This window comes from Primulina tabacum, chromosome 2 (assembly GCF_025594145.1).
Source record: "Primulina tabacum isolate GXHZ01 chromosome 2, ASM2559414v2, whole genome shotgun sequence".
NCBI lineage: Eukaryota > Viridiplantae > Streptophyta > Magnoliopsida > Lamiales > Gesneriaceae > Primulina > Primulina tabacum.
In genome coordinates, this window is record NC_134551.1 from 634897 (window position 1) to 655647 (window position 20751).

Consider the following 20751-nt stretch of genomic DNA (forward strand, 5'->3'; position numbering starts at 1 on the left):
ATATGATCGTCCCTGAATGTATTTGTTAAAATAAATTTAAAAATAAAAGGCGAAGAATAATGATAAACCGCAGTAAAAGAATTTCAACCGCAGCCCGTCGATCTAGCAAACCTCTCCTCTCCTTTTTCTTCGGCACATTTTCCCTTTTTCTCACTCTAAACTCTGCTCTCCCCCGAAGATCTGATCCCCACCCTTACAGAGAGCGGCGAATTCCCGGAATACCCCTGCCGCCGCCATGGAGGAGGCATTGGAGTTGGCGCGCGCGAAGGACACCAAGGAGAGGATGGCTGGCGTCGAGCGTCTCCACGAACTACTCGAGGCATCGAGGAAGACTTATTCGGCGACGGAGGTGGCGTCGCTCGTCGACGTCTGCTTAGATCTCTTGAAGGACAACAATTTCAGAGTGTCTCAGGGTGCTCTGCAGGCACTTGACTCGGCTGCTGTGCTCTCCGGCGAGCACTTGAAGCTCCACTTTAATGCTCTTGTACCCGCTGTGGTCGAGAGATTGGGCGATTCCAAGCAGCCTGTTAGGGATGCTGCGAGGAGGCTTTTGCTTACTCTCATGGAGGTATGTTGTCCGATTCTTGGTTCTCCCACTAGCACACTTATTATTTGTCTTGGAAGGTCTGTCCTCTAATTTTGGTTGTGATTCTTCTCTCCGCATGGTTTAATTTTTTTTACTCTGTTATTTGAAGTTAATCGATCAAAATCTTGAATTTGATAACTATTCGAGGTGGATTATAATGGCTGGACAATGAAAGTTTCACCCATCTATTATAATAAAGAAATGACGAATCAATTTTTCTTGTTGAATCATAGCTTTTCTTGATTGTTTTTGTAGTAGTCACAAATGCAGGATTCTGAGTTCAGAAAGTTTACTAATAGATTCGTAGTGTTCAAATTCACTTTGCTGATCGGCTTTGATTTGCATTTATATTAAAATTTCATGTTTTAACTGTTTTTCACTTTGTGTAATGTGCCACTGACCCAGTAAAATTCAAGTCGAAATTGAAAATATCTTGTTAACTTGTTATTCTTATTGTGGGTTTCTGACAGAAGAATTCATCCTTAGAAAGTGTATACTCTCAATGGGACATGGATAGAGCATAACATGCAGTGCATCCAAATCTTCTCAAACCCAAACTCCTTTCTTTGTTGATCTCTGGACTTATTTCCAAAATAACCAGATTGTTTGATTTTGACTTATCATAGCTACCCCAAAGAAAATCTCTCTTTATTTTCTCTATCTCAATTGTCATGCTATGAGATATCTTCTTTCTTATTGTTCCCTATGTTCCATTGCTTCTGCCATATCTCCTCCATTGAAATGTTCATAAATTTTTCTAAAATTCAAAACTTCTACCACCCTTTTTAATTATTTTCATTCTCACAAATGCAAAGATAAAATTGAATCAATCATACTTTTTCCCAAAATATTTACATATAAGCATAAAATCCGTGTTATTATTATATTTCTTTACTTAAGCTGATCAATGTTCTCAGTTTATCTACCAAGTGCCACCTTAAATTTTAAGTATGGATGTGTTATTGTAACTTTATTGTTTCTTTTATCCCACTCAAACCCGACTTTGGGGATGATATCACTTTTTATTGAGCTAAGTTCTGCAGTCCTATTTATCCCTCTTAAAAATGATGCCCCCTCGCATGGAATTCTTTGTGGCCCATGCACTGTCTGTCATGCTCAGGTTCCAAAATGCAGTGTGATTTAGCTGTTGAGCATGTAAAAATCAAGAGATGTTGATCATTTGAATCAGTTTCCCCTTCCTTCATACAATAGTTGATATGAGCAACAGCAAAAATTTACTGGCTCTGTTCTTTGACATTTTTTTAATGTAATGTTTCCTCAAACTTGTAATGGTGTCAAATGAGCGATTCTTAAATCATTTCAGATTTTTTGTTGCTGCTGGGCTAATTGTGTCTTGATTGGGTCAAATAGACAGTTTAGTCTTTTGATTCATTGAAGTTTCTCCGAGAGTTGAGAGTTTCTAGACTGGATTTGAGTGTTTTATCATTTCTACATTTATGCTTAGAAGGTTAAATATTGACTTGTGAAGGTGTCTTCCCCTACAATCATTGTTGAACGAGCTGGATCTTATGCTTGGACTCACAAAAGCTGGAGAGTTCGAGAGGAGTTTGCTCGTACCGTCACATCTGCAATCAGTCTCTTTGGGTCGACCGAACTTCCCCTTCAACGTGCTATTCTTCCATCTGTATGTTGTCCTCTTTCATCTTTTATTGTTGTCTCACGTGTTAAATCCTAAGTCAAGGAGGAACCAAGAATGATATAAATGTGAGCTAGAATGTGCAGCTTTATGTATTGTCTTCTTGGATATCAGATTTTGCAGATATTGAATGATACAAATCCTGGTGTAAGAGAATCGGCCACGACTTGTATTGAGGTAAGCAAAATCAGCGATTAATGATTTCTGCTTGCACCACGATAACTCTATTTAGTTATTTTCATTTGGAAGGAAAAAGATGAGATTAAGTAGTGCAGTATTTTGTCTGTCAAGAACTGTTTTACCTTCTGTCTTTAATTTTTTTCTTGTCTTCTTCCACAGGAGATGTATACTCAGGCTGGGACACAGTTTCTTGAGGAACTTCACAGGCATAATTTATCTACAACATTGGTAATCACTAAACTATTACGAACTTGTGATAACTTTATGTGCACTGCACTTGTTAAGAAATGAAGCTTAATGTTTTTTTTCCTACTGACACAGAGTAGTAATCCGATTTGAAAATATAATGAACTCTAAATGGAGTTATTTCTGAAGCATTTTTTGACATGATAATGGATGCAGTTAAAAGATATTAATTCCAGATTAGAAAAAATTGAGCCGAAGATTCGCTCTTCGGACGCAATTGGTGGCAATTACCCTTCTAACGAGACTAAGCCTGCAAGCTTAAATATGAAAAAAGGCAGCCCGAAGTCCAAAAGCTCAACTCGTGTGCTTTCTCTAGTTGGAGGTTAGTACATATGGCCTTATAGACATGATTATCGTAAAATACTTATCAAATGTCTAGCAATTATTCTTTGTAATTGTCTTATCTGGTCATTTTACCACTTGAGCCACTCTCCTTCAAACATATTAAAGTTTATTTTGGACTTCAAGTTGTTCAGATGCTTTACAATTGTCAGAATTATGTACGTGAGCAAGATTTATTTTATTACTGCTGATATAGTTATAGAAGTAAAGTTACACATGTTCATTGGATTGCTTTGCTAATTTTTTTTATTAAAAAAAGTTTTTTAAAAAATTCCTTTGCTATAAAATTATTGGCAAATAGCAATTGACAATTGTAATGCCAATTGCCTAATATCACTTTATTATTAAGCTTGCTAACTTCTTGTATTATTCGTCCTGAGCAGCTGATGGAGATATTACCGAGAAACCTGTCGAACCAATTAAAGTGTATTCAGAAAAGGAGCTCATCAGGGAGTTTGAGAAGATTGCTTCGACCCTTGTGCCAGATAAAGATTGGTCAATGCGGATTGCAGCCATGCAGAGAGTCGAAGGTCTTGTAAATGGAGGTGAGTTGTGTACACAAAATTTGAAGTTGACTTTCCCTTTCTATAATAGCTAAAAGGAGGTGTTTAGGGTGTTTTAGTGGTTGTAGTGAATAGCATGCAAAAAGTATCAAACATTGTTATCCTTTTTCTTGATGTAACATTATAAATATAAAAGCAACTGCTTACTTACCTATTTGAGTGGAAACTGATGGTTATTTTGCGTGTAAAATTATGTATCTGGAAAAGAAATTTATTTCATATGTTGGATGATATGAGTTTATGCTTCTTGATGGCCAGATTTGTGAAAAATATCAGTTATTTCAACCGTTTTGGTAGATGAAAATATTTAATTCGGTTCTGCCATTCAGGTGCAGTCGATTACCCTTGTTTTCATGGACTTCTGAAGCAGTTGGTTGGTCCATTGAGCACACAATTATCTGATCGGCGATCTAGCATTGTGAAGCAGGTGAGACAATGTGGATTATTACTTAACTGGTGCCTCTGAGAATGACTTACTTAAATTGCCATGGAGAGAACTCTGTTGTCCTTTCATTGTGGAATTTTCGTCATCAGCCTTATCCTTAATATATGTTGAGGTGTCGATGGATGCATTCTGTGATTGGAGTTTTATTTTTGTGTAAGGTTGCTAGTTGTTGGTTTGAGCATGTAATTAGAGAACTGAGTTTACTTGATTGTCTCGATGCTTTGTTGTGCTGAAACTACCTTTATATTGCTGGAACACTTATATGTATATGTAGGCCATTGGAATCGTTTTTGTTATTCACTGGAGTTATCTACTGCAATTCTGTTTTCTTGTTCACTTTGCCAGGCCTGCCATTTATTAAACTTCTTATCTAAAGATCTCTTGGGAGACTTTGAGGGATGTGCGGAGGTTTTTATTCCGGTGAGACAAATTTTATGTTAGTTGCCCCAGTTTGATACTACAATTTTCTTGTTTCTCACCTCTGCTTTGCAACGTAGGTCCTTTTCAAGCTTGTTGTGATAACAGTGCTTGTTATTGCCGAATCTGCAGATAACTGTATTAAAACGGTATACTTTGACTCTTGGTTAGCTCGATATTTTTTGGATCTTGTACATCTGTTGTAATTTGGGACCTTTTTCCCAGATGTTGCGCAATTGCAAAGTTCCGCGTGTACTTCCTCGGATAGTTGACTCTGCAAAGAATGACCGCAGTGCTATACTTCGTGCGAGGTATGTTTCTATAACTCTTTAAGCTACTGGGCTGCAATACCTTTTGATTTAATTGTATTGCTTTTGTTTCCAAAATAGGTGTTGCGAATATGCGCTTCTAATTCTTGAATGTTGGATTGATGCTCCCGAAATACAACGCTCGGCTGACCTCTATGAAGACCTCATTAGATGTTGTGTTGTTGATGCAATGAGTGAGGTATAGATGTTTTATCTGTGAATTCTTATCTGTTTCTCATGGACAATCTCTACTTTCCTACTCTGTTGACATTAATACTTTGTCGAATGAATATTTGGGCATGTGTTTTGTCTTTTGTGTTTTCTGTTCAGTAATTATTCACTTTTACTTTCCTCGTCTTTCTTTGTGTAATTTTCGTAACTCAATAGATTTAAACTCAACAGGTGCGATCTACTGCTAGGACCTGTTATAAAATGTTTGCTAGAACCTGGCCTGAGCGCTCGCGGCGGTTGTTTTCGTCTTTTGATCCGGTGGTTCAAAGGGTATACACTCTTCTATTGAAAAATTTCAACATGCATCCTCTTCATACTACCAACATTATGAACTTATAGAGGAATATTGTCCTAGGTGATAACCGATGAGGATGGTGGAATGCACAGAAGGCATGCTTCTCCTTCCATTCGCGAAAGGAGTTCAAACATGTCATTCACCTCTCAGACATCCCTCCCTTCGAACATTCCTGGTTATGGGACTTCTGCTATAGTTGCAATGGATAAAAGTGCAAGTATACCTTCAGGGACATCAATTACTTCCGGATTACTGCTCTCACAATCAAAGTCTGTGGGTAAAGGAACCGATCGGACACTCGAAAGTGTGCTGCACTCGAGCAAGCAGAAGGTCACTGCTATAGAGACTATGTTGAGAGGTTTGGATTTATCAGGCAAAAGTAGATCCTCTAGTTTGGACTTAGGTACTCACAATGCTTTCTACTATCAGTTAGTTATTTTCATTGGTGTTGGCAGTGTTGGGTTGATTCTGTTGCCATACGTCAGCCACATGCTTGATTCTTTTAATTATAAATATCATCTTGATTGACAGTTTTGTTGATAAAATGCCTTGATACTTGAATAGCTATTTACAACTAGTTATTTATATTATTGCTCCTAGTGCAGGAGTTGACCCACCATCGTCCCGTGATCCACCATTTCCCCTTGCTGTTCCAGCCTCAAATAGTCAAACAAATTCTTTTGTAGACACAATTTCTGGTATCTCTAAAGGAAATAATCGCAATGGAGGTTTGCTGTTGTCAGATATCATCACTCAAATTCAGGCTTCTAAAGATTCGGGTAAATTTTCATATCATAGTAGCTTGGGAAGTGAATCTCTATCTATGCATTCATCTTACCCGTCCAAGAGAACTTTTGAAAAAGTGCCAGAAAGAGGTTTTAGTGAAGAATATGCAGAATTTAAGCAGTCCAGAAGATATATGAATTCCCATATTGATAGGCAGTACTTGGAAGCGTCTTATAAGGATGGTAATTATAGGGATTCACAGAATAGCTATGTACCACATTTTCAGCGTCCACTTTTAAGAAAGAATGCAGTTGGACGGACGCCCGCAGGGAGGAGAAGAAGCTTTGATGACAGCCAGCTACCACTGGGAGATGTATCAAGTTATGCTGATTGTCCAGCTTCCCTTAATGATGCTCTGAGTGAGGGGCTTAGTTCGAATTCAGATTGGAATGCTCGGGTTGCTGCATTTAATTATATTCACTCTCTGCTACAGCAGGGCACGAGAGGCATTCAAGAAATAATACAGTATTTTGAGAAGGTCATGAAGCTATTTTTCCAACATTTGGATGATCCCCATCATAAAGTTGCACAAGCTGCCCTTTCAACACTTGCCGATATTGTTCCAGCGTGCAGAAAGCCATTTGAAAATTACTTGGAGAGGATTCTACCCCATGTTTTCTCCCGGCTGATCGATCCAAAGGAATCGGTTAGGCAACCTTGCTCGACTACATTAGATCTTGTGGGCAAAACATATGGTACTGATGCACTTCTGCCAGCTTTTCTCCGATCATTGGATGAACAACGCTCTCCAAAGGCAAAATTAGCTGTTATTGAGTTTGCTGTTGGTTCGTTTAACAAGCATGCATCAAATTCTGAAGGCTCTGCTAATAGTGGCATGCTTAAGTTATGGCTTGCAAAATTAATGCCCCTGGTCCATGATAAAAATACTAAACTGAAAGAAGCTGCCATCACATGTATAATATCTATTTATACCCATTTTGATTCAATAGCTGTAATAAATTTTATCCTTGGCTTATCTGTTGAAGAACAAAATTCTTTGAGACGAGCCCTCAAGCAGCACACTCCTCGTATTGAGGTAGACCTGGTGAATTTTCTGCAAAGTAAGAAAGAGAAACGTGGTAAGTCCTCTTACGATCCATCTGATCTGATTGGAACTTCTTCTGAAGAGGGGTACGCTGGAGCATCAAAGAAGAGCCATCTATTAGGAAGGTATTCTTCTGGTTCTGTTGATAGCGATGGTGGTAGGAAGTGGAGTTCTCTTCAAGATGCACCGTATATCACAGGGTCTATTGGCAACCTAAAATCTGATGATATTCAAGAGAACTTGCGTTATGATGTTCTGGAGACTAATTCTTACCCTGAAGTCTCCCCTTCAAATGGCAAAAATTTGAAATATGCCTCTAACACGGACCATCATAAATCTAGAACTCGTGCAATAGATACCCATTCAAATGCTGAGATTTCTTCAGCCTCATGCTTGGATATCAATCGGTTTTGTGGATCGGATTTTCTGCCGAAGTCTGTGGATTTTGAGGTTGATATTGCTCTTTCACCTGAATTGACACCGAATAATCCTAAGCTTTCTGTTTTAAAATTGAATTCTACCTTAGAAGTGGGACCAAGCATTCCCCAGATCCTTCATTTGGTGAGTTTCGAATCTAACCACATTTGTCACTGACTAGCTTTCTGTTCACCATGTTTTTGTTTCTATTGTTATTTATATTGCAGAAACCTAGTTGAAAGTTGGTCCCTTTTCTTATTCCTTACTTGTTTCCCACTTTTTGGATAGATTTGTAATGGCGATGATGAAAGTCCTACAGCAAAGAAGCGTGATGCACTTCAACAGTTGGTTGAAGTATCTGTATCAAATGATCACTCTATTTGGAGCAAGGTACCGCTGAAAGTCAAACTTTAAATTCTCGAATAATTCCTTGTTCATTTCTATGCCTAAAATATGATCAATTTGGGTTCTTGAGGGAGTAGTGGAGATTATTTACGAGACTTAGTTCCTCTTTTATCCTTTGTTTTCCTTCCGTCGTTCATTCAAGCTGAAATATAATTGTTGATTTATTTCAGCATATTGATATTTATCTATCTAATTCCTGTTTGTTTGGCAATGAAATGCTTCTTTTGACTTTTCAAGCCCACCTATGCGTTTTTTTGTGAAAATATTTGTCCGAGGTAATGTTGTGTAAGTTATTGTCCGCATAACTCGATCTTTCAATCCTCAAATTTTTTGTCTAAGGTAGCAATGGGTCAAACTTCTCTTGTGGCAGGGCCAGACTGATCGATAATCATCATATTCACTTGTTTAGTTAGTAGTTATTTCTCCTTTGTCATTTCACATTAATTCAGTTTCTTTTGGTGGTCGATTTGTTTTGTCTTGATAGTTTTTTAAGGTGGATGCGGTATTGAATTTCTTTGTAACCCCGAAATATTGTGGTTCCTTTCTTGTGTTTTCTTTTAGAAACATTTATTCCTTTCTTATGTTAATTTGCCTAGTGCAGTACTTCAATCAGATTTTGACTGTTGTACTTGAAGTGCTGGATGATTCTGATCCATCTATTCGAGAGTTGACTCTCTCTCTTGTTTGTGAAATGTTGAAGAATCAGGTTTGATATCTATATTTCTACGCTAGTAATGATGTAAACCTAAGGTATTCCCTTCTGCAGCAATTTCACTTGTTCTTATGAAGATTTTTGTATTTAACTATAGAAAGATTCTATGGAGGATTCTGTTGAGATTGTAATAGAAAAGCTGCTTCATGCAACAAAAGACATTGTTCTGAAAGTACGTTTTCTTTCCTCAAGTCAATTTCTCTTGCTGTTGTTACTTCGTCTTATAGCGTGAGCTTATGAATTCAGGTATCCAGTGAATCGGAGCATTGTTTATCTACAATTTTGTCTCAGTATGATCCATTTAGGTGTTTAAGTGTGAGTACCACTTTTTTTATCTTACACTTTAGATTCACTTGAAAAAATTTTATATTTTACATTTTTAATAAGCAATTTTTTTATTGATCCATGGATGTTGCAGGTTATTGTTCCTTTGCTCGTTACCGTAGATGAGAGAACTCTTGTCACGTGCATAAATTGCTTGACGAAGGTAAAAACTCCGAGGATATCGGTTTTAGCTGTTAATCAGTATCCAGTCTCATTTTTCTTCGGTCAATCAATATCCACAGCAGTGCTAATATGTTGTTTTAAAAAACCTGTGAAACTTTTATAAAGCAAAGCCAATTTTTGTGGATGATCATGCCACGTAATTTGTATCTGCAGCTTGTTGGTAGGCTCTCCCAGGAAGAACTTATGGGCCAACTGCCATCATTTTTGCCAGCTCTTTTCGATGCATTTGGGAGCCAGAGTGCAGATGTTCGTAAGGTGATAGCCGTCAACTTGAGGTTTATCAAAAACGTTATAGCAAACACTTACTCCTATATCAAATTTGTTTTTTATTTAAACATTGTCTTTTTTCTCCCCATTTTTTTTTACCTCGGATGAAAATGCCATGTTTTCAATTCTGTTTGTGTGGGATTTTCTGGTGACGTCAGTGATGCTCCTACTAGTTTTGCATTGTTTGTGTTCCATAATTGATCTCCTTTGTCTGTGGGATTGCAGACTGTTGTTTTCTGTTTGGTCGACATATACATCATGCTTGGGAAACCATTTTTGCCATACTTGGAGGGGCTCAACAGCACACAACTACGACTTGTAACCATTTATGCAAACCGGATATCGCAAGCGAGAACTGGCACTCCTATTGATGGTACCCAATGATAGCTGCTTTTGGCTTGGACCTTGGATGCATCTTCCCATGAGGAGTTATCAAATGTGATACCTCTGTGTGTGTGTGTGTGTGTGTGTGTAAGAGAGAGAGAGTTTTTGTATATTTGTGTGAAATTTTCTAGGAAAAGGGTTGGTCATTTTGTTTTGCATGATTTAGTTACAGTTTTCTGAAAGTAGGTTTGTATCTATTTTTCACTCAAACGTGCTTTTGAAGAAGAGAGGAGAACAGTGTTAATTACGCGTGTCGCAACCGAAACACGATTATTTTGAGTCCCAGTACCCATTTGTGCCTGTAAAGAAGTCGATATTCTCGATTTGATTTTCGTTCATTTTATTTTCAAAACAGCCTATGACGATTTTTTGAGGATTGGGACTCCACGATTTAGATTTGTGTCTGTATTAGAATAACATTCGCTGGTTTATATATTAATTGTTGGTTTAGTTGGGTCGCTTATGCAGTAGTTTATACCTCTGATAATATATTAATTGTAATTTGTAATGACCATGTACACAAAGTTTATCTTGTTATTGTATTTATAAAAGTGAGGCTTTCTCTACAGAAGTTTCAAAGAAAGAAATTGTTGTAAACTCGATTAAAAACATACAAAATTTATCCCAATTTGGTAATAAAAAAAAACCTCGCTCTGATTATTAACAATTTGAGTTACTTGAGGTCTTGACATAATAAAGCAAGTTATGATTGACATTTTTCACGGTCGAGTAACCGAAATCTGCTTAGATACTCCAAGAAATAGACGTTAATTTGTATTTATGTAAAGCTTCAAGCTTATGCCCCCACTAAAAGCTTCGTTTTTAAGAAGGATTGCAGTGAGGGGCGTCCTATCCTTGAGTTAGAGCTCTAGATAGAGAAACAACAGGACAAGAAGGCGGACAACAACTTGATAGATTTGTATTGACGGATCCGGAATTACCTTAAGGCATCTTATAGCTCTTTAGGAAACAAGGAAAAACAAGAATCCCTCTATCGAGTTCTTTTGAGGTCCGGGCGCCGCAGGCCTTGTCATGAGATAATGGAAGCCCTAACATCCTTGTTCCCTACTGATTGTAGGAGAAGGCAGAAGGGATCCTTAGGTAAGGAGCCCGATGCTAAATATAATGGCTTAGATAACCGGCACTTCTCTTTTGAGGGTGGTCCGGCCCTGTCGGGTCTTGCACGCCCTTTCTCATTTAACTCAGGAACTCTCTTTAGACTGATTCCTAACCGAGCCGACCATTGCCTGAATCCTAACCCAGTATGGAGCCATCGTTCTTCAGAGTCACTTCGTTCATCTTCAGTGTCGTAGCTCCGGAAACAGCCGAAAAGATCGGAAAAGTGTCTTTAAAAAAAAACCCCGAGCTAAAATGAGTCTCGCCCATCTCCCTCAAGGCCCTACGATTGGTAAGTTCATGGCTACGGGGGAGTAAATAAGCCCATGGGCGAGAACGGGCGGTTTTCCCGGCAGTAGGGCCTTGAGGGAGATGGGCGACAACGGTATTGACAGAACGCTCTATCTCATTACTAAACAAAAGAACGTAGTAAGTGGTGAACTTTGTTTCCTCGCTCGATAGGCGAGAACAGACTGCTTCGTCTAGGCCATCTAAATATAATGGCTTAGATAACCGGCACTTTTATCGCTCGGGCCTAAGGTAGGATTTCCTTTTTTTATGGATCTTTTCTTTAACTGCTTTAAGCATTTATTATTGCCATTTTATATTCTTATTCAAATTCTGTAAATATTGTATTGTATAATTTAGATCTTTCGTGTCCTATCATGGGATAAAAGTTATATTAAACATATTTTTAAATACTAAACCAATAACAAAATAGTAAATATCTTCATGTAATAAAGGGTTTAATAATTACACGATATTAAATACAACCCTATAATTTTTTGTAAAGACTTGGAATAAAACTTTAGAAAACCACCAAAGACACGATTAACAAGCATAACAGCCAAATAAAAAGTTGAAAATCGCCACCATATTAAAATAAATACGTTAAACATACGACGCCAACATGCACCAAGCATTCACTCAGGTTATATGTAGCATTAGACGACTTCAAGGATGTGGAAGGACGCCGCCGCCGCCGCCGCCGATGCCGCCGCCAAATCCACCCAATCCACCGGTTCCACCTACTCCACCAAGACCACCGCCTCCGACTCCACCGAGACCTCCGCCTCCTGTCCCAATGTAACCAACAACGCCAGAAAATCCGTTAACTCCCCCAAACCCGCCTCCTGTTCCTGCTCCGCCGCCAAAACCACCGTACGGTATTCCATTAGCCCCAATGCCGCTGTAGCCACCCACTCCACCGAAGGAGACAAAGTTCTTTTGATCATTAAGGCCATCAATGTCACCAGGTAAAACCCTTGCTGCTGCAACGCCCACAGCAAGAGCTACAAGAAACACGAAACCCCACCTCGCCATTATATTCTCCCTATATTTCTCCAGTGACCCGTACTTTCCGAGCTCTCCACTTGAGAAAGATGTACAAGGTCGCCCTCTTTAAATACAATGACGGGACTAAGGGTACAGGAAGCAGTTGGGAGAAATGAATGCATGGAATTTAATGCAAAGATTTCATGGATTTTGTGTTTTCATGTTTACTTCTCCATTTCCCTTGTAGGGGACTGGGGTCTGGGGGCATTTAACCAGCTCCTCAATGCATGCACGGATAAACCCTGAAACGGAGGGTTAGCCCGGTCAAACCCAAGGATCAAGACCACTTCATCATGACTACCTCATATTCGATCATCTGATCTTCTTATTTCATCTCTCATTCCATCGTCGTACTCCAAGTTCTCAAATAATTTAAATCGTCTACTCGAGATCGTATTCGGGCTCCTCGGCCGTCGATTAATGACGTTCTATATATGAATTAACTACTTGATACATATTCTGATCTAAATTATTTCGGGAAAAAAAATTTAATACAAAAGTAGCGAGACTAGCTAGATTGAAGACCACTAATTGTACGAACACCTAATTATGTTGATGAGGACGTTTACATATTTAGCATATACAGAATTTAGTGTATGCACATGACTTGTCCATTTGCCCATATTGCTGCTATTATAGGCGTGTAATAAGAAAATTGTTATATATATAATTGCGTTTGATATTACAAATTTATTCTTATATTTTATTTTAAAAAAAATTTGAGATAATAGTATCATTTTAAATGTACTTTGTAACTCAACAGGTTAAAAATACTCATATAATAAATCCTTATTGCTGACGGGTGAGTTGCCTGCTCTATTTTGTCAGTAAAAAATATGTATTTATTTCATTTTTTAAGAATAATACGTGGATTGGTCAAGATTTTGAATTCCCACATACGAAGACACGTATCCATGCATTATTCATAGTTATTTATTTGCAAATCAGTAATAATAATATGCTTGCAGGAACTCACCATGCATGGCCGGCCACCTGCCAGCCAAGTGGCCATCGCCAAATTGAGTAATTAATCGCTTGCAGGCTGATCGATTATTTGAAAGAGAATTACGTGCACACACACACACATATATATATATATATATATATATATATATAGATACACATATACGTACGTACAATTTTGATTTATATACACAACTATAAGAGGAAGATGACAATAGCTTACTATATTTAAGTTCAAGTATTTCAACTATATTTTGATATATACATATTCAATGAAGCATTATCAATTTTCTTATACATGTGCGGAGTAGTCTTGTCTGAGTCTTTGGATGCTCTTTTCACTTCGAGTCTTAATTCTTCCATCCCACCATCTGTATTTTTGTCCTAAAAAAAACTAAATGCGATGTCAGAAATCGGACAATACAGTTAAGATGTTGGCAAGTTTCATAAATTCCTAATTTTCCCAACTTAAAGTTCGAAAATTAAGACTGAAATTGAACATATTATAATTAATTGTTTTATAAAAAAAATAAAATAAAATAGTTTAATTTTTACTACTACAACTTTGTCTTATAATAAATATAGTTTTTGTTATGTTAAATTGATTAGTATTTAACTCTAAAACAGACAAATTTTCACATAAGTGGGGTTCAATTAAAGCCTTCAATACATATTTTCCTCTTGATTTTGTACAATTTGAACAATCAATCTTTAAAATTATGACGATGTAGAACGACATTAAGATTTTGAAAATTATGTGCTGGATTAATAAAATATTACAAAAAAATTGACTTGTAAGTTATTAAAAAAAAATTATTCATTTACCGGACCAAATGTTACCACGATCGTTTCTCAAAATAAAAACTAGTTATCTTCTATATATAAAAAAATAGTTATATAAAAAAAAAGAAGCAAAAGGTTAAAAGATAGATAAATTAAGATACTAAAATGTTGATTTTAAAATAATGAAAATCCTTGATCTATTAATTTCTTATCGATGCATTCTTCCAGATAAAGTTCAGACCCCCAAAATGAAATCCCGATTCCGGCCCTGCAACAGAACACCTTTCAGGTATAAAAAATTCAATTAATTTCTCTAAGCTCGAATATAAGGGCTAGTTGATGGTCTAATTTCCATTAGAAAGAAAAAAGACTCCCACAAAGCAGTGGAACCATAGATTTTTATGTAAAGGTTCTTAAGAAAAATTATTGTCTTATAAATTATTGAAATTATTAATTTAGCAAATTGGTCCAAGTCAGGATCAAGAAAAAATATTATTTTACATAAATTAATTTAGGGAGTATTAATTTATTTTACTTTTTAAATTTATGTTTGTTCGAAAACCAGGTTTCTATTTTTAGAAAAAGATTAAATGAAAATTTTATTTTTAAAAACCAATAAATGAAAAATAGTATAGAAATGTGCTTCAAATCTGTTTATGGAAAACAAATCAGGTCATTGAAAAATGTTCTTAAATTAGATATTTTCTTCTTCAAAAAACCTATATTTCAAAAAATGAAGGAGATTTACTGCCCAATATAACTGAAAAATCATGGCTAAAAAATCAATAGCAACTAAAGAATAATTTAGTATAAATAGTGTATGTGGAAAACTTTGGGAACAATTGATTAAGCATCAGCTTTTTTATGTGTTAATCAATTAATGTTCCCAAAACAAAACAAAACTTTGGGAACAATTGATTAACACATAAAAAAAACTGATACGGAAATATAATATATTGGAAAAATGATGAAAGACAATTTTTATTATATATATATGGGAAAATGTGGATCAATATAGTTAGCATTCGTAATTGAAAAGTATAATAATAAAAATGACTTATTATCGGATGGCTAACTAGGAAGAATTTTGTCAAACAACTAAACTTTTTCTTCAATCAAAATATTTTTATGTATGGAATTTTCCAGAAAAAAATTATTAATATTTTGTAAAATTTGGATTTTTTGATATAAAAAATTAGTAGACGTTTGGATTATATGATTTTGTAAAAGCTACCTTGTTAATAAAATTTTTTAAATATGGAGGGGATTCGGGAAACGAGATGCGATTATTTTCAATATATTTAATTTTATTTTCCAAAAATTAATGAAATCAACCCAACACAACTAATTTTATCAATTAAACTCAAAGCAATATCTATCTAATTCTAAATTTTAGAGTAAATATTGAAAACAAGTGCTCCAAAATTTCAAATCTGTTTGCTAAAAACCTGATAGATATTGATATAATTAGTTATAAATTGTGGCAATCAAGGTCAAAATCAATAGATACTGACCATATATTTTTGACATAATTCAGTATAAATAGTGTAAGTGGAAAACTTGGGGAACAAATCATATTAAGAATTAACAACTGAAAATTATAACAAGATTATCAAAATGACTCGTTTTTTTACAAGTTATCTGATTCTTGGGCTTCTCTTTTGTTTTGCAACAGCATCGCTTTCGATATCGAACTCGAATATCGAAGATGAGGTTCTAGGTAATGAATAAAGCATCATTCTCAATCAATTATTTCATTTATTTTTAAAAATTCATTGTTTTTTTATATATTAAATTCGTGTGACAGGAGCTAAAAACGGGGGGGGAACATATATAGGTCCGTGTGCTAAACTCCGGTACTGCAATCAAGCTTGCCATGATAGGGGATATACAAAGGGCGGCGCGTGTATCGACGCTCCCGACCCGTTGTCTCCTCCTGGTTGCTATTGCAACAAAAATTAGCAAATATTGGGTTTCAAATAAATAGTAGCTTTATGGTAATGTCGTCGTTGGTCAACGTTGATTTCCCATTGAATCCAAAGTATACTTACATGGCTTGTGTTTGTGGGTTTAATTAGTGAAAAGGAGCAAATGACAATTATATGTTATTTTTCCATATTTAGAAGAAAATATTATCAAATAAATTGGGTACTTTACATATCGACCGATGAATTATTTTCCTCTTGATTTTGTACAATTTGAACAATCAATCTTTAAAATTATGACGATATAGAACGACATTAAGATTTTGAAAATTATGTGCTGGATTAATAAAAAAATTAACTTGTAAGTTACTAAAAAAAATTATTCATTTATATATAAGCTATAGTTCATCTGCCATCAAAATTTCATCTTTTAAGTATAAAAGACTCTTCCCTCAACTAAAAAAAAAAAAGACTACTCTCAGTTGTGGCATACAAACGACGTCTCCTCTGTCTTTTTTATTATTTACATGTTAGTAAATTTTTCTTTATAAATATTAATAAAATCATATAATTTTGTCTCTCCTATATTTTTTAAAAAAGATGTTTAAAGAAAGATGATTTTGAGAAAACACTTAAAGATTGGGTTCCAAATTATAATTATTTATATTAGGACGGTCCTAGTAGGATCCAGACTTATTCCTAAACATATGGGGTTCATTGAGAACAGTAATGAAATAAAATATTTATGATTTAATAATATTTGGACCTTGGAATTTTATTGATGTAGAAACGTGTGTGTGATTTTAGTGGGACCATATATTTTTATGTAAAAGGTTCTTAAGAAAAATTATTGTCTTATAAATTATTGAAATTATTAATTTAGCAAATTGGTCCAAGTCAGGATCAAGAAAAAATATTATGAGTAGGTCTTTTGTGAGACAGTCTCACAAATCTTTATCTGTGAGACGGGTCAAACTTACCGATATTCACAATATAAAGTAATATTTTTAGCATAAAAAGTAATATTTTTTCATGGATGATCCAAATAAGAGATCCGTCTTACAAAATACGATCTGTGAGAGTGTTTCACACAAGTTTTTTGTCAAATATTATTTTACATAAATTAATTTAGGGAGTATTAATTTATAGAAATTTTACTTTTTAAATTTATGTTTGTTCGAAAATCAGGTTTCTATTTTTAGAAAAAGATTAAATGAAAATTTTATTTTTAAAAACAAATAAATGAAAAGTAGTATAGAATTAAATGTGCTTCAAATCTGTTTATGGAAAACAAATCAGGTCATTGAAAAATGTTCTTAAAATAGATATTTTCCTCTTCAAAAAACCTATATTTCATAAGATTAAGGAGATTTACTGCTCAATATGACTGAAAAATCACGGCTAAAAAATCAATAGCAACTAAAAAATAATTAGTATAAATAGTGTATGTGGACAAGCATTAGCGTATGACAAATATACAATTATATAATGACCCATTAATATTTCAGGAAACCTCTCATTCTGGGGTTTCTCCTTTGTTTGGCAAAAACCTCGCTTTCGATCTCGAGCTCGAATATTTAAAATCGTGGTTCCGGTAACTAATAAACTTAATTTTAATTAAGTATTTCATTTTTTTTAAAAAAAAGAAAACATGATTTCTTGCATTAAATTTGTGGAACAGAAGAGAAACATGATCAAGAGCAGGTGTGTATATAGGTCCATGCTTTAGATTCCGAGATTGCTACCGAACTTGCATTCAGCATGAATTTTAAAACGGGGGCGCGTGTGTCGACGCTCCGGCCCCATATATAAAAAATATGGATTTTTTGATATAAAAAATTAGTAGACGTTTGGATTATATGATTTTGTAAAAAGCTAGCTTGTTAATAAAAAATTTTAAATATGGAGGGGATTCGGAAAACGAGATTCGATTATTTTCAATATATTTAATTTTATTTTCCAAAAATTAATGAAATCAACCCAACACAACTAATTTTATCAATTAAAGTCAAAGTAATATCTATTTAATTCTTTTTAGAGTAATTATTGAAAACAAGTGCTCCAAAATTCCAAATCTTGTCTAATAGATATTGATATAATAGTTATAAATTGTGGCAATCAAGGTAAAAATCAATAGCTATTGACCATAAATTTTTTGACATGATTCATTATAAATAGAGTAAGTGGAAAACTTGGGGAACAAATCATATTAAGAATTAACAACTGAAAATTATAACAAGATTATCAAAATGACTGTTTTTTTACAAGTTATCTGATTCTTGGGCTTCTCTTTTGTTTTGCAACAGCATCGTTTTCGATCTCGAACTCGAATATCGAAGATGAGGTTCTAGGTAACGAATAAAACATCATTCTTAATCAATTATTTCTTTTATTTAAAAAATTTCATTGTTTTTTTTTTTTAAATATTAAATTCGTGTGATAGGGGCAAAAAACGGAGGGGGAACATATATAGGTCCGTGTGCTAAACTCCAGCACTGCAATCAAACTTGCCTGGATTGGGGGGATATACAAAGGGCGGCGCGTGTATCGACGCTCCGGACCCGTTGTCTCCTCCTGGTTGCTATTGCAACCAAAATTCGCAAATATCGGGTTTCAAATAAATAATTACTTTATGGTAATGTCGTTGGTCAACGTGAGTTTTCCATTGAATCCAAAGTATACTTGCGCATGCATGGCTTGTGTTTGTGGGTTTTAACTAGTGAAAATGAGCAAATGACAATTATATGTTATTTTTTCCATATTTAGAAGAAAATATTATCAAAATAATCGTGTATTGATCGGTTATCTATCGACCGATGGCTTATAAGCTCATTGATACTAGAATATCGAGTTCTGTATCGTATCGTATCATATCCGAAGCACGAATATAACAAACTTTTCCTTCAACTTGAAAAAGGAAAAAAATTTAAAAACTTAATATGTAATTTATTTGACATTAAATATCAAATGTAATCTAATTGTTATTATCCATAAATAAGTGCTCCAGATCTGTTTTTAAAAACCAAATATTTTCGTTTTTTAATATTCTTAACTAGATATTTCCATGAATAAATAAGATTTATCCAATATAACTAAAAAATATGGAAATCGTTATTAGATGAAAAAAAAGTAAGGCTATCAAGGTAAAACTGGAAAAATAAATATTAGCGTCAAAAAACAAAATGTGGGTCGTATCAAGTGGGCAATCTACAAAAACAAAGCAAAATATTTGAGGAGTAAGTGAAAATACAAAACTTGTGTAGAGGGTGAAAATGCAAATAACACCAAATCAAACGACCCCGGTAGAAATAATACTGATTGGGCTTTAATAATATCTCGATGACATTAGAAGCCCGAGTAAGTTCCTTAATATGGGCCGCCTCCAGAGAAAGCAATTTTGTATTGGGCCCATTTGAAAAGTAGTCTTGAATCATATAGGTGTATATAGAAGATAAATAGAGTGTGAAACTCTAGAATCTCCCAACTTGTACATAAAAAGTACAACACTTTGTATCTTTTTTAAACAATTATAATCATGTAACTATGTTATGATAATTAATTTTAGTCATTTTCGTCAAAAATTATGCAATTAAATTACCAATGTCATTATTAAAAACACGTGCACGCCTAATTTTTTTTAAAGAAAAAACGCCACAAATGATTCATTAACCACGGAATTAAAAAAATGTAATAATGATATTGAATATTTAATTACATTATTTTGATTAAAATAATTAAATTAATTGTCAAAACATAGTCACGTAACTATAATTGATTTAATGAAAATTACACGACTTAAAATATGGCATTGTTATATAAATTAAAAATTCATTACATTTATAACACATATAAGGTGTACCATTATATATATATATATATATATATATATATGGCCATTTTGGGTAAATCATAAATGTTTTCTTACTAATGATAATAATATATAAAAAGATATGCAACCGAACAAATCAGAAATAGTTGTTTAAAGAAAATATTAAATAAAAAAAGAGTCACTGCAATTCCTTTCCTTGTTTCCCTTTTCAATTATGGCTAATGTGGGATGAAAGTGACGACTGAAAAGGTCGTTTTCTCGGGGTAGATACACTTCGCAGTTTACCTTCGCGTTTTTTTATGCATTCTATTTATACATACGTACATATATATATATTTATCATTCTATTTATAAACCTATAATCGATTTGCCAAAAAAATAAGAGCTGGCCCAACATATTTGTTTAAGAAAAGCCAAGTGTGAGACTTCGCCCAAAACCGAAGCCATTCTACCATGCAGGTCATTATATATTAGTTATTTTTGACATGTGGTACGCACATATATATTAAAATTAATTTGTATTAAATATTTTTTTGTGTAAAAAATATTGATACTACAATAATATTTGTTAAATGTGAGAAAAGAGATACTGGAACTGACTGAGTTCTTACCTAGCTAGGGCTCTTCCGATACCTTGGTGTTCCAGTTGGTTGCGAGGCAACTGAGATCCTCGAAATATCACTTGCTTGTTGATGTGATTGCTGCAAAGATTAACTCTTGATTGAGGCATTCTCTATCATATGATGTGAATCTAAAACTTATCAGACCAGTTGTGTAAGGTGCGGAATGATTTTGGTTATCGGTTTTACCAATACCGATTTGCATCATTAATATCATTCACACCTTCTGCGGGAAGTTTGTATGGCTGACAAAACATCTACCAATTGCTTGAGATATGATTTGTATGTAAGAAAAAGTGACACATATCAGAAGAAAAACAGATGTGTAGGAAATGACGACAGCTATTGCCAACAATTTTTGACAAAACATGCGTAGCCAGCCTCAGC

The 20751-nt window shown here is 34.6% G+C and overlaps 2 protein-coding genes across 5 annotated transcripts; one reads left to right on the top strand and one right to left on the bottom strand.

Annotated features, from left to right (window-relative positions):
* The first annotated feature begins 82 nt into the window (after window positions 1-82).
* LOC142522311 (CLIP-associated protein-like) lies at window positions 83-10243 on the top strand. 4 transcript variants are annotated; one of them, XM_075625609.1, is made up of 21 exons: window positions 84-568; window positions 2076-2231; window positions 2358-2420; window positions 2583-2651; window positions 2826-2991; window positions 3395-3556; window positions 3904-4001; window positions 4365-4439; window positions 4517-4585; window positions 4662-4747; window positions 4826-4943; window positions 5147-5245; window positions 5331-5673; window positions 5876-7662; window positions 7807-7908; window positions 8525-8629; window positions 8733-8807; window positions 8882-8950; window positions 9054-9122; window positions 9296-9397; window positions 9635-10243. In XM_075625609.1, the coding sequence occupies exons 1-21, from the start codon at window positions 236-238 to the stop codon at window positions 9791-9793; spliced, it is 4305 nt and encodes a 1434-aa protein (XP_075481724.1). In that variant the 5' UTR covers window positions 84-235; the 3' UTR covers window positions 9794-10243. The 4 variants fall into 4 exon arrangements, 3 of the variants coding, with proteins under 3 accessions (XP_075481724.1, XP_075481738.1, XP_075481732.1); XM_075625623.1 differs by lacking the exon at window positions 8882-8950; XM_075625617.1 differs by lacking the exon at window positions 2358-2420.
* A 1376-nt stretch (window positions 10244-11619) lies between these two features.
* LOC142537204 (uncharacterized) lies at window positions 11620-12302 on the bottom strand. Its single transcript, XM_075642758.1, has one exon. It carries the CDS (start codon window positions 12230-12232, stop codon window positions 11864-11866), a length of 369 nt encoding a protein of 122 aa, XP_075498873.1. The 5' UTR covers window positions 12233-12302; the 3' UTR covers window positions 11620-11863.
* Window positions 12303-20751: the final 8449 nt, after the last annotated feature.